Raw genomic sequence first — 12,839 nt, 5'->3', positions numbered from 1 at the left:
CAAGTTCTCCAAATTTCTTCCCATAAACACATTTTTGTATGCAGTTTTGGCTAATGTACGCATTTTTGCAAGCAATTTCCCCCTAATATATTTTCATCAATACATTCATTTTTATCCACACTTTTCCCTAACGTGTGCATTTTTGTATACTCTGCTTAATTGGAGAACTGCATTGCAAAATTCGGATACGTGCAAATTTCAAAGGACAGCTGTGTTTCAGTTCTCTTAGAAAGTATGAATTTGATAAGATTCGCCTTTAAATGTGAACATTTACATTTCTCCACCCCACCCCCCAGCCACAGCCAGCATGGGCTGAGGGGAGGGGTTGTCCAAATGATAGTCCAAAAGACTTGGACTCCCAAGGCTGGTGTAGAGGCACCTGTTTTTCCCCCTTCCCTAGAATGTTCTGTCCAGTGGGCGTTAGTCTCTGCTTTGATCAAGGCAACAGCTATAGAGAAATCCCTGTTCCAATCAGTAAAGGGCAGCGAAGCTCTCACCTCCTTACCTCTTCCCAGCCGTGCACACACACATAATGCAGAAGATGCTTGCTAAATGTTGCCATTATTTTTAATTGGCCTTCTCCCTGTAACATTTTAACAACAGCCCGACCCACCCAGACGGGGCACTTGTTGCAGCTCTTCTCAGTTCACATCAGTTCAGCAGACACCAAATGTCTGCACGGAACAGCCACCGCCACAGCACAGCAAGTTTTAAAAGGGAAGAGAGTTGGCAACACTCTAGCCAAGCCTTATAATGGGATTTGCCTGATTTCTTCTTTGCTTTCTGGGGGGGAAAACCAGACCTCCTCCCAGGAGGTTAGGAAGCTGGATGAGAATTACGAGGGTTCCCAGCTTTTGGAATCTTGACACTGTTGTTTCCAGCAGGGAGAGGAGAGAGTCAAACTTCATGGAACAATTGCCTCATGCATAAACAAGTGTGCTTTTATTTGGGAGTGAAAGCAAGCCACTAGAGCCGCAGTCTAGAGCCTGTCCCTGATCTGGACTGCCCTCTCTCTACCTGTCTGCTACATTTGTCTCCCATCCCCAAGCATAAGAGGGATGTGCAGGATCAGGCCAAAGGCCCATCTAGTCCAACATAATGGCTGTCCTATGGTCCATGGCAGCCTTCCCCAACCTTTGGGACCCCAGATACTGCTGGACTACAACTCCCATCACCCCAGCCAGCATGGACCATGGTCAGGAATGATGGGTACTGTAGTCCAGCAACATCTGGAGTGTCAAAGGTCTGTGGGGATGGGGGAGCATGGCCATGCTGGGTGGGAGTTGTAGTCCAAAACATCTGGAGGGCACCAGGTTGGCAAAGGCTGGTTTGTGTTCAGCAGATGACAACAGAGGAGCTGGAGCATGGTGATGGCTGCCGTCCTGTGTGCACTTACCCAGGAGGAAGTCCCACTGCAACAGTGGCATTTACTTCTTGGTAAGCACACATCCAAGGGCCTCCCCTTTTGGTGTGCCCAGCCCAGCCCCGCCCTGCCAAAGAGGTAGCCAGAGAGGGGCAAAAAGCTCTTCCTGATGCAAGCATGATGTGTTTGCAGAGCACCAACAACAATGTGCTTAGTTAGCTGCACTAATTAGGGCTGCATAAGACGTTTGCAACCCTTAGGAGACAGCCAGACCATCTAGGTGCCCCTTGGCGGGCACGACAGGTGGACAACTGAATGTGCCAATTCAGAGGGGCGATCAGGAGTGTTGCTAGCAGAGGACGGGGGGGGCAGGTGTGCTCTAGGTCTCCTTTCCCCATCTTTGAAAGATGCAATCTTCTAATTTTTGCTCCGGGAGGGCACCTGGGAGTGCTGCAAAGTCCGTTGCTGCTGAAATGCCTCAGCCTCCCACCATCATGCCCAGAGGCACTCTCTACCTCTACACAAACATCTAGATCATGGTCCTGTGCCCAGAGTCCCTGCTAAGGGCCCGGTAACATCCCTAGGTGTGTTCATCCTCTTACTGGGGCCTGTTGTGCTTTCCCCTCTTTTCAGCCGACAATCCCCATGAGGAGGAGGAATCTACTCTCCCCCAGGGCCAGTGTCAAGGGGCAGCATGGCCCCTGACAAGACACCCCCCTCCTCCCCCTTGCAACCTGCTGGCTTGCTTGCCACCTCTTGCTCTGGCCCAGACAACAGTGGTGGTGGTGGTGAAGAGGCGGCTCAGGAGATGCTGCTGCCTGCTTGCTCCTTGGCTGTCTGCGGGGCACACAACACAGGAACCAGAGCAGCTGTCTTGCACTGAGTCGGACGCTCAGTCTGTCTAGCTCAATATTGTCCACACTATCTGGCAGCGGCTCTTCAGGGGTCCAGGCTGGGTTCTCTGCCAGCCCTACCTAGAGATGCTGGAGGTTGAATCTGGGACCTTCTGCATGCAAGGCGGATGCTCTCCCACTGAGGAGGAGCTGGCAGCAATGGCAGTGAAAAGGTTGGCGAATTGAGGGAAGGGGCCTCCGGAGGGCAACCTGCCAAAGGGCCTCTCAAGGAGCCCCGGGGCCAATCTCCTGGCCCAGACATCTATTGGCAACCTGGATAATATTCAACCCCCAATCCCACCCCACCCAAGAAAATGAATGCCACATGCCCCCTTTTGGTCTTTCTGAAAACAGGAAGCAACAAATAAGCAACCAGCTCTGAAATGGTCACCCTCGCAAGGCGGGCGTTGTCACACTGGGTTTCAGCAACACACTGCACCCAATTCCTTGCAATTCTGGGAAATCCTCCCATACAGAATCCATTACAGAATTAAAAGAAGCAACCCCCAGGCTCCAAAAATAAATATAAATAATGACCATCAGTTAAATGTAGAGTTCATCTTGCTCACACGACTAAAGTTTCCATTATCTGGCTCCACCAAAAGCTCTGGGCATGCGGGCATGCGAGGATCTGTTGGCCCCCATCTCGTGGTCACGGGCAGGCCACTTGATGAGTGCCTCATTTATTGTGCACAACTATGGGCTAGAGAGAATCCCTGGCTCTTCATGTATAGGGGCACAAAGGGGATCTGACGGGCCCCAGTGGGCTGCCAACCGTGCCGTGTCCCAAGTTGCAGAAAGGGGCCTGGTGGGTGTCAAAGGCATGGGAGGATGAGAGTTTCAAGTGCTCTGGCAGAGAGGCTGGCTGGGCCTCAAAACATACTCTTGTTCATAGCACCGTGGAGGTGGAAGCGGGCTTGGCCTCAGCCTGGTAAGGGGCAGCGTGGAGCACGCTTCCGTAGAACCTCTTCTGGGAGCGCAGGAGTGGTGTCTGCGTTTCGCCGTCTCGGCAGGCCTTGCGCTTCAGCCGACGGAACACGTGCTGGGTCCAGCAGTAAACGGCACAGTTCAGGAAACCCTGGGAGGATGCTGTCAGGGCCTAAGAGAGGAGAGGAACGTGCCTAGGGTCAGGCAGCAGACTCGGAGGACAGCAACAGTCCTGCTGAAGGCCAGTGGCATGACCCTGTGGCACACAGTCCATTTTAGACTCTGGACTACGGGTGGAAGGGAGACTCGCTATAGATCAGCAGTGAGGACGCTGGGCCCTCCAGATGCTGCCGGACTACAGCTAACCATCTAGCTTAGTATTGTCTGCACTGACTGGCAGCAGCCCTCTTGGGTTTCAGGCAGGGAGTCTCTCTGTCTCTCTCAGTCTCAACCCTACCTGGAGAGGCTGGGGATTGATCCTTTTGACCTTCTGCATGCAAGGCAGCTGTTCTACCACTGAGCTATGGCAGGGAGTTGGAGTCCAGCAACATCAGGGGGGTGGCACAGGTCTCCCATCCCCGATTTAGATGTATTGCGCTATATTGCATTACTGGCAAAAGGATTTCTATGAAGCTCAAACTGTAATACAATAAAACACAGCATAAGAAATAAAAGAAGCAATTAAAAACACAATTAAAATTCTTGCAGCTTCTAGCACAGCACATTACAATGGCTACAACAGGCAGAAAAATCTCCTGCTGGGCGGGTGGGATATAAATCTAATAAACAAACAAACGGATAAAATTTGTCAGGTGGTCCACCAGCACCCGCAGCAATTTTCAAGTGGTCTGTGTGGGTGGGGGTAAGTTTGGGAACTTCTGGCTTATGGGATTTCTGTCCCAAACAACTTCCTTCAAAGAGCTTGGTGCAGTCTCTGTTGCTCTCCCTCTCTGCATGCCCATTTTATTCTCAAATCAACTCAGTACGGTATGGTACGTTAGTCCAAGTGGCAGCTCAGAGGTCACCCAGCGAGAGCCCATGGCTGATGGGAGGGTGGGTAATTCATTTCATTTTATTTCACAGTTTCTATTGGAGAGGGGACACAGCTCAGTGGAACAGCGTCTGCTTTCCATGCCATTAGTTCCCAATTCCCTCCCCCCCAATTGACTACTTGAAAATTGTGGAGGGTCTTTGCAGACTGCTTAATGATTTCGCTGCCTGTTGTAGCGACTGTAATGCACTGTGCTAGATGCTGTATGGTTTTTAACTGTAGTTTTATTGCTTATTTCTTATGTTGCGTATTATTGCATTACTATGGAATTCAAATTGTAATACAATATTAGAAATTTAAAAAAAACAATAAGAATACTATTTAAATCTATATGCCAATTTAATGGGATGGATGTACTGTCTCCCATCTTCAACCACAAATCCACAGACAAGCCGTGGACTACCTGAATGATGCTCATGGACCCCTGGTGGTTTGTGGCCCACACTTTGGGACCCCTGTTCTATGCAAAAGGTCCCGAGGTTCAATCCCTGACATCTCCAGGTAGAGCTGGGAGAGACCATTGGCAGTCAGAATCGACAATACTGGGCTAGATTTATGTCAGCTTAGGGACAAGTTCCCATGTAAATCAGCTCTTTATTCAGGACCGTGAAGACTAGAATCTTAGGGCTGGTTCACACGGCGACTTATTGCGAGATTGGTGCTACTTGCATCCCTGTTTAATTTGCATGGTTCACATGACGTTGCAGGCAATCAGCAGCTATCATACAGTTTTCCTGTATCAAACCAATCAAATTTTAATGTGGAAAGGAAAAACTGTCTCAGGTTCACTGTAGGCGCTTTGCCTCAATTTTTTTTAGTGGGTGGTCTCTCTTATGCCCCTTCGGCAGTTCCCACTCTCTCTGCCGCCTGCAAAAGCTGCCTTTCATTCACTCCTCCCTCTATTCAGTTTCATGTCAATTGCACCCTCACTCTCTCCCTTTAGAGGAGAGGCATGCAATTGACAAGAAACAATGAAACTGACAAAAAAAGCCCTCCCCTTCTCCATTAGCAGTATCCTACTCTGGAGGGAGTAAGCATGAAAAATCAGGGGGGAGACTAAACCTTTCCAGAGGAAAGCCTACTTGTGTGAAAGGAAAAGAACAGATTTGAAGGTAGGAAGTGTGAACCTTGCAAATCTATCACGATGGCAAAAGCTGCACCTTTACTGCGAAGTTCAGCTCCTGTGTGAATGAGCCCTTACTTTATCTTTAGGGGAAGGACCATAACTCAGCAGCAGAGCAGCTGCTTTGAATGCAGAAGATCTCAGGTTCAATCCCTGGGATCTCTAAAGTAGGGTTGGGAAAACCTTCTGTCTGAAACCCTGGAGAGCCGCTGCCAGTCAGTGTAGGCAATACTGAGCTAGATGGACCAATGACCTGACTCATCATAAGAGAGTTTCTATCTTGGCCTTCACCGTCACCAATCCCAGGGTGGGTTGTATTATATCATGAACATGCCGCCCTGGGCTCCTTCTGGGAGGAAGGGCAAGTTATAAACTTAATAAATAAATAAATAAATGTGGCATGGCAATGCAGTAAAATGGAGCAGAAACCATACAAATACCACAAAAATCCCTGTCAAAATCCCTGTTAAAAACAGAGAGAAAAAATCCATGGATTGTTATCACCTAAGTGCCTGGAGAAACTGGGACATTTTAAGTTGGTGCCAAAAAGAAAGTACTCTTGGGGCCAATTGTGCCAACAAAGGGAAGGCATTCCATAGCTGCGGTGCCACCACTAAGAAGGTCATATCCCACATTACCACTAAAGGGACCATCCCTGGCAGTACAATGTTTAAAAATGGCTCCTGCTAAAGATCTTAAATATCCAGGCAAATTGAGGGTATTTTTGGGGGGGGGGGAATCCTTCAAAAAAACTGAATCTCAAATTGTCCATTTGATTTTTATTATTTTCCTTACATTTCTAGCCCACCTTTCTTCCATCATAGAACCCAAGATGGCATACATATGGTTTGCCAGTCATTCAGGCAATGACCAGCCCCAGACCTGCTTATCTTCAGCAAGATGGCAGCCTCATGTGTCTTTAGACTAGCATCTGCCAGCTTGGTGTCCACCAGCCGTTTTGGACTACAAGTCTCATCAGCCCTAGCACCAGATTGGGCGGATGTAGTCCAAAACAGCTGGAGAAGATCGGGTTGGCAAACGCTGCTTTCGACCACACTCTGGGCTTTCAACAGCACTGAGAGTCAGCACCAGCACCTGAGTCCTGACTGAAAGCCTAACACTGTTGCTGTCGCTCTGAAGCTCAAATGAATGAGACAAGCAGAGAAGGTCTTTTGGAAGACTCCAGTATCAGGGGGCAGGAGTGGAAGTGCGCTAAGGAGGGGTGGGGAATGCTTACCTCTAAAACACAAAATGCCATGTACACAACCGTATGATCCAAATGCACCAGGTTGATAATTCCAAGGATAAAGGCTGCAGGGAAATGGGAGGGGATGGAGAGAGAAAAACAACCAATAAAATTGTATCGTTACAGCCGGTGGAGACTAGTGGCTCTGGTGTCACTAGGGCAGTGAATCTGCTCCAGATTTTAGTCTTAAGCACCCTGGACAGCTCTGTGAAAGTCCAAACTCGACCCGAAGCGGATTCCCCTGCCCCACTGACCTGGAGCCACCAGCCGCCACTGGCTGCAACTCCAGCTGTTCAGCCAGGCACTGCTTAATATTTATATTCCCACTGACAGTGTTTTCATAGCCCTTGATATTCCCATTGCCAACATCTCTTCAATTACATCATCCTTATATGATTATCTCCAGCCTGGGGGGCAAATATGGCCCCCGGGACTCTCTCTTGGCCATTCCCCTCACCAGTCCTGCTCCACACCCTCCCCAAGTGCTTTTGCCTGGCTTGAAGGTGTCCCTAACTGTGCGCATGGCTCATGCATGCTTCCCTGGCTTGGAGGATAGGGAGATTGGTGTGTGTGTGCGTACGCTGACCGTATTATTCCTCTTTATTTTTACCCCGCCCTTTTCCCAGAACTGGAACTTAGGGCGGCTTACAAATAAAAACCACACGTAGGTGGAAAACATACAAAGATATACAATTAAAATAGAATTAAACTATTTGTAACATTAAAACCATGAAACATACACTTAAAATACTAAGACAATTTAAAACATTAAGAATAGGACCATAGAAATCTCTGGCTTTTGCATGGCTGAAACGTAGCTTATTGCACAAGGGTGAAAATCACAGCCTTTGTCCTGCCCATTTTTTTGTCCCTGGCAACATCCTCTAAATAGCATGTGGCCCCCCAAAATTCCATGAGGGAGTGCAGCCCTCAGGCTGGAAAACCCCGTTTTACACAAAGATGCTCTTTCCCCACTACCTGATATGGTAGTCATGTTTTAACAGTCATTTGATAGCTTCTCAATTCACGAGAGCCACTAAAGTTCCTAAATGTGCCCTTGAGGTTTTTTTTTTCTCTCAAGTGTATGAGAAAAGCAGATAATTTGGTTGCAGGCTCAGGATTCAGCTGAAAAAGTCAACATTGATTTAGAAACAAAACAAAACATGCCACCACACCAAAATTTCTAGTCCTCAAGATTACAAAGATAGGCTTATTTTTGTCCTAATCCATCCTCTCTCTTTTTCTATCCTTTGGGGTCCCTGTAATGTTTAGATCATGAGCCTATAAGAAAGCACTTTTAAAAATTTTATCTGTACAGTTTTCACTAAACAAAAAGAGCAAATAATGCAAAATAATCTGAGAAAGATTCATTACTTTGTTTGGCAGAATGTATTATTAGTCGCCCTTTAAGTATTTTTGCGGGGACAGGGATTGGAGGGTCTGTGGACTATGAATACAGTTTCAGTATTCAAGCTCCAGAATTTCAAATAACTTTGGTGCAAGAGATTTTACATATTCATTTCATTATATGATTATTTATATCCCACTTTTCCTCCAAGGAGTTCAAGGTGGCATACAAACATGGCTCTCCCCCTCCAGTTATTTCATCTTCACAACAACCCTAGGAGGTAGGCTTAAGCTGGGAGGCAGTGACCAGACCAAGGTCACCCAGCAAGCTTCATGACCAAGTGGAGATTTGAACTCTGGTCTCCCAGGTCCCAGTCCGACACTCTAACCACTACACCACCACTGGCTAGACAGAAATGTATAATACATATAAGTTAACTTATTGGAATTCACAGAAGGAAAAATTTCCGTTTCCCCCCCTTTCCTCTTCATCCATCTGCATCCTCAAAACACCTTTCCAGAGTCTAAGAGGCTCCTGACCTTTCCGAACGCCTTTTTGTGGGACATAGGGAGGAGCAGGGAGGAGAGATTTGAAACTTTCCTTCCATTAAATGGAAATTTAATTGTTTTCCCCCTCCCCAACTAAATGGAAACTTTCCTTCCACAAACTTCCTTTGAATGAACTTGCCTTAGAACGCAAGCCATATACATGTTCCAGGCAGCAACCCTATATCCACTCATCTGGCAGTAATCCCCAAGGAGGTCGCTGGGCTTACTTAGAGATTTGCATCAGGGTTGGACTGTCAAGGGCACAGCCTTCCCTGGCTTTTCCTTACCTGGGCCCCAGCAGCAAAAAAACACCACGGGGTACAAAACCACACCTTGCTTGACCACCTTTATCACTGCCCACTCCTGGTCACCCAGGTAGCCAGTCGAGTTCACAAACCTCTTGTACAACGCTCTGGCTCGAATGAGCAAGACCTGTAGGTTGGGGAGGGAAACAAGGGGGGGAAAACACCTATTAGTTCCTTCTGATCGAGCTCAAACAGGCTTGTTGCGACATAGCGGATAAAGTGCTTGACTTAGACAAGGAGGACTTGGGTTCAAATCCCCAGGCAGCCAGGAAGGCCTCCACGTGAACTTGAACCAGTCGCTCTTTGCCTCTCAGTCTAGCCTACTTGCAGGGTTGTCGTGAGAGTAGATCAGGATGAAATATACCCCTACAGCCCTAGAGGGGCAGTCAGCCAGAAATAATTGCTGTGACTGAAGAACGATCACGGGGAGGGGGGGAGTCTGAAATGCCACACCGAGTGATGGCAGCCATTCCTCCCGCTGTCCAGAAACAGCTCCCCTGACTGTAGTCCAAAGATGGAGAGCCATCGAGATGGCATAAGGCATCTGGGGTGCGTGTGTTGTAAGGCACCCAGGGGGTTGTGTGTGGGTGGGCTGTTGTTTCAAATTGGGATTCACCTTCCCTTTTCCATAGCAAGCCTGGTGAACTGTGCTCTTTGATTCACTAGTACCTCCCGGGATGCAATACCAGCTCACCTGAGCATTCTGTCAGCTGACCCCCAAAAGCCAATCACGGCACGGCAGGCGCTATAAAGCCTCAGCCTCAAAGCTTTGTTCTCCAGTCTAAGCAATGTTTCTCTCATGCCAAAGTCTTTTCCCCTAGTTACCTCCTTTGATCCCTGGCTGGTTTGGATGATTATCTCTGGCCCTGATTGCTGTTCTAATACCTGCCACCCCTACCTGTATTGGACCACACCATTATTATTTATTATTATTTATTTTATTTATATACCGCCCTAAGCCCGAAGGCTCTCTGGGCGGTGTACAAAAAGATAAAAAACAAGCAATATATAAATACAATAAATCAAGAAAACAAAACAAACAAACAATAAAAGAACCAAACAACATCCAAAAATACAAATAATGATGAAAATACCATTAAAACACTTTAAAATGCCTGGGAGTATAAAAAGGTTTTCACCTGGCGCCGAAAAGATAGTAGTGGCTGCCATCACTCGGTGTGGCATTTCAGACTCCCCCCCCCTCCCCGTGATCGTTCTTCAGTCACAGCAATTACTTCTGGCACTCTTCTCTGCCCTTGCCCCTAATTCCAGGAGCTTGGTTCACGCTGAGGCCCCGCACACATTCTGCCAAGCCCGCCATTCGGGGACGAGTGCCTGTGTCTCTTACCAAGACAGCGACGAAGCTGGCCAGGAATGAGATGAAGAAGACTCCAGCGCCATACAAATACATCGCATAGCAGGTAGGCTGCTGGGCGTTGACCTCCACGTTCATCATGAGGCACCTGTCGGGTAGAAAGGAGGGAAAGGGGTGAGGTGGAGGGCAATGCTGGCCTCCGATAAAGCACAATATGGAATCACTGGCTTGTCAGTGGGGCAAACCAACACTCCTCTGTGGAACAGTGGTGGCTAGTCCATGAGAGCAAATAGGGCACTGCCCTACTTACCAGTCTCAGTCTGCCCCCAGCTAGCCCCCACCGGCCTGCCTTCTTCCTTACAACCAGTCCAGTGGGGTGGCCCTGCCTGTCAGCTCCCTTCTTCGTAAGCTCATCGTTGGAGGAGGACGTCAGGGGCCAAATTAGCCTCAATTGGTTCTGCTTGCCACTGGCTCTCTAGCGCCACCTACTGTCGGGCTGCCTGCTCCCTGCCCCACCAGTCCCAACGGGCAACATGCACCACTGTTGTGGAGGCTCAGACAGGCCAGGCTGCTCCTAACATTACCACGAAGAAAGATGAAGAAGAAAATCCCAAAATGCTGAGAAACAAATATTACTTGGGAAAACCCAAAGCATTTCGGCCTCTAGTATATCGGGCCTTTATCAGGGGCTATGCTGTGAGCCATGAAGGGAGGGGGCGAATAGACGAGGACAACACCGATGAGGAGGCCTTGGACTGGGAACCCAGGGATGGGGCAGGCGGTGGGGTGAACTCACAGGGTGCCCCAGCCCCCATCTTTGACAGCTTAGCCCCCCTGGCTCCTGACCCTGGCTCGTCGAACACTCTTCAATGGGATACACCCCTGCTGCCCATGCCAGAGGTTCAGCCTTGCATGTCAGATGTTTCCCAGCTGAGCCCTGCCCAGCTTCCCACGCCCAAACTGTTAGCAGCCCCCCTCCGTCAGAATGGGTAGTTGAGATCAAACCACCTTCACCCCAAGCTCAGAGGCGCTTGAGGTGGGAATTTCAACAGTCAGAGCAGAGGTGGATTCTTCATTTATGCGTGCAGTCCAAACCTACTTAAGCTGACTTGAGGGCGGGAACCCGGTTGCTAAGTCAACATCTTAGAGTTGATTGATTGATTGATTGAAACTTTATTTCTACCCTGCCCTTTTTCCAAACTGGAACTCAGGGCGGCTTACAAATAGAACTACATGTAGTTAAAAACATACAAAAACATACAATTAAAATACAGTTAAACTATGCACAACCTTAAAACCGTAAAAGGCACTTAAAAATCTAAAAACAATTTAAAATAATACAAATAATAATATAAAACAATAAAACAAGCCTTGTAAAGCCCAATCCTAAACACCTTCTATCCCAAAAGCCTGTCGGAATAAAAAAGTCTTTACTTGCCGACGGAAGGATGGCAAGGAGGGGGCCATTCGTGCCTCCCTAGGAAGGGAGTTCCAGAACCTAGGAGCAGCCACTGAGAAGGCCCTATCTTGCGTCCCCACCAATCGCACTTGCGAGGGTGTTGGGACTGAGAGAAGGGCCTCTCCTGAAGATCTCAGGGCCCAGGCAGGCTCGTATAGGGAGATACGGTCTGACAAATAGCCCAGACCTGGGCCGTATAGGGCTTTAAAGGTCAAAACCAGCACTTTGAATTGTGACCGGAAACAAACTGGCAGCCAGTGGAGCTATTGTAACAAGGGAGTTGTATGGTAACCAGCCCCTGTTAATATTCTGACTGCAGCTCTTTGTACCAGTTTAAGTTTCTGAACAGTCTCAAAGGCAGCCCCACGTAGAGTGCGTTACAGTAGTCTAAACGGGATGTAACTAAGGCATGCATCACCATAGTCAAATCAGGCATTTCCAGGAACGGGCGCAGCTGGCGCACTAGTCTTAAATGGGCAAAGGCACTCCTGGCCACGGCCGAGACCTGGGCCTCCAAGTTCAGAGCTGAGTCCAGGAGCACACCCAAACTGTGAACCTGTGTCTTCAGCGGGAGTGTAACCCCATCCAGCACAGGCTGAATCCCTGTTCCCTGATCTGAGTTCCTAGAAAGAGTAGTTAGGTTAATGAGGTGAACTGCTTTGGATGTATCTATCACTTTAATAAAAAGAGAAAAAGCCACGGTCGGGTCTGAATCCCTCGACTTCAGGCAGGACAGGCTATACAAAAGACGTAAACTAAATTAATAGATATATATGGACAATTACAAATCACAACATGAAATACAGCATTAAAACGTAAGTACTTAATACATCACTAACTCATCTTTGGATGATATCTTGTAAATTTAAGCATTTTTGCTATTAGAGATCTCTGCAAACTATTTTATGTAAGTATACTAGAGGCCAAAACGCGTTGGGCTTTCCCAAGTAATACATTTTTCTCAGCATTTTGGGATTTTCTTCTTCTTTCTTTGGAGGTCTTTGGATGTTGACCATTTTTTGTTTCCTGCCATTAGATGGCCAGAGACAAGTTGCACTCCAAATGTTTTGATTATTTGGGGGCTCCACTGCATGCATTGGCAGGTATAGCGTTGGTTCAGCAAGAAAACCCCCACCCTCAGATAACTAAAGTGTGGCCAGATTGACTCACCCGTGCTCTGCGGTGACATTTTGATAACATTCGAAACTGTTGCCCAGCCCAAACACGGGAGCCATTAATAAGAGAGGAATTAAACTGGAAG

At 48.0% G+C, this 12,839-nt stretch overlaps 1 protein-coding gene across 4 annotated transcripts in view; it reads right to left on the bottom strand.

The window, feature by feature from the left end:
- TMEM116 (transmembrane protein 116) overlaps positions 1-12,839 on the bottom strand; it is a 72,649-nt gene that overhangs the window by 13,634 nt on the left and 46,176 nt on the right. For 2 of the 4 annotated variants that reach the window (XM_061602704.1, XM_061602705.1), the window contains exons 7-11: positions 12,749-12,832; positions 10,153-10,267; positions 8,787-8,931; positions 6,595-6,668; positions 2,582-3,355 (exon numbers count right to left, since the gene is read on the bottom strand). In XM_061602704.1, coding sequence (XP_061458688.1) covers positions 3,146-3,355; positions 6,595-6,668; positions 8,787-8,931; positions 10,153-10,267; positions 12,749-12,832 — 628 coding nt within the window. In that variant the 3' untranslated portion in view covers positions 2,582-3,145. Of the gene's footprint in view, positions 1-2,581; positions 3,356-6,594; positions 6,669-8,786; positions 8,932-10,152; positions 10,268-12,748; positions 12,833-12,839 lie in introns of those variants that run through there. The other 2 variants (XM_061602706.1, XM_061602707.1) reach the window with 2 other exon arrangements.

Source organism: Rhineura floridana, chromosome 19 (genome assembly GCF_030035675.1).
Source record: "Rhineura floridana isolate rRhiFlo1 chromosome 19, rRhiFlo1.hap2, whole genome shotgun sequence".
Taxonomy (NCBI): Eukaryota; Metazoa; Chordata; class Lepidosauria; order Squamata; family Rhineuridae; genus Rhineura; species Rhineura floridana.
The sequence above is the reverse complement of the archived record's forward strand: the minus strand, read 5'-3'. Positions and strand labels throughout refer to the sequence as shown.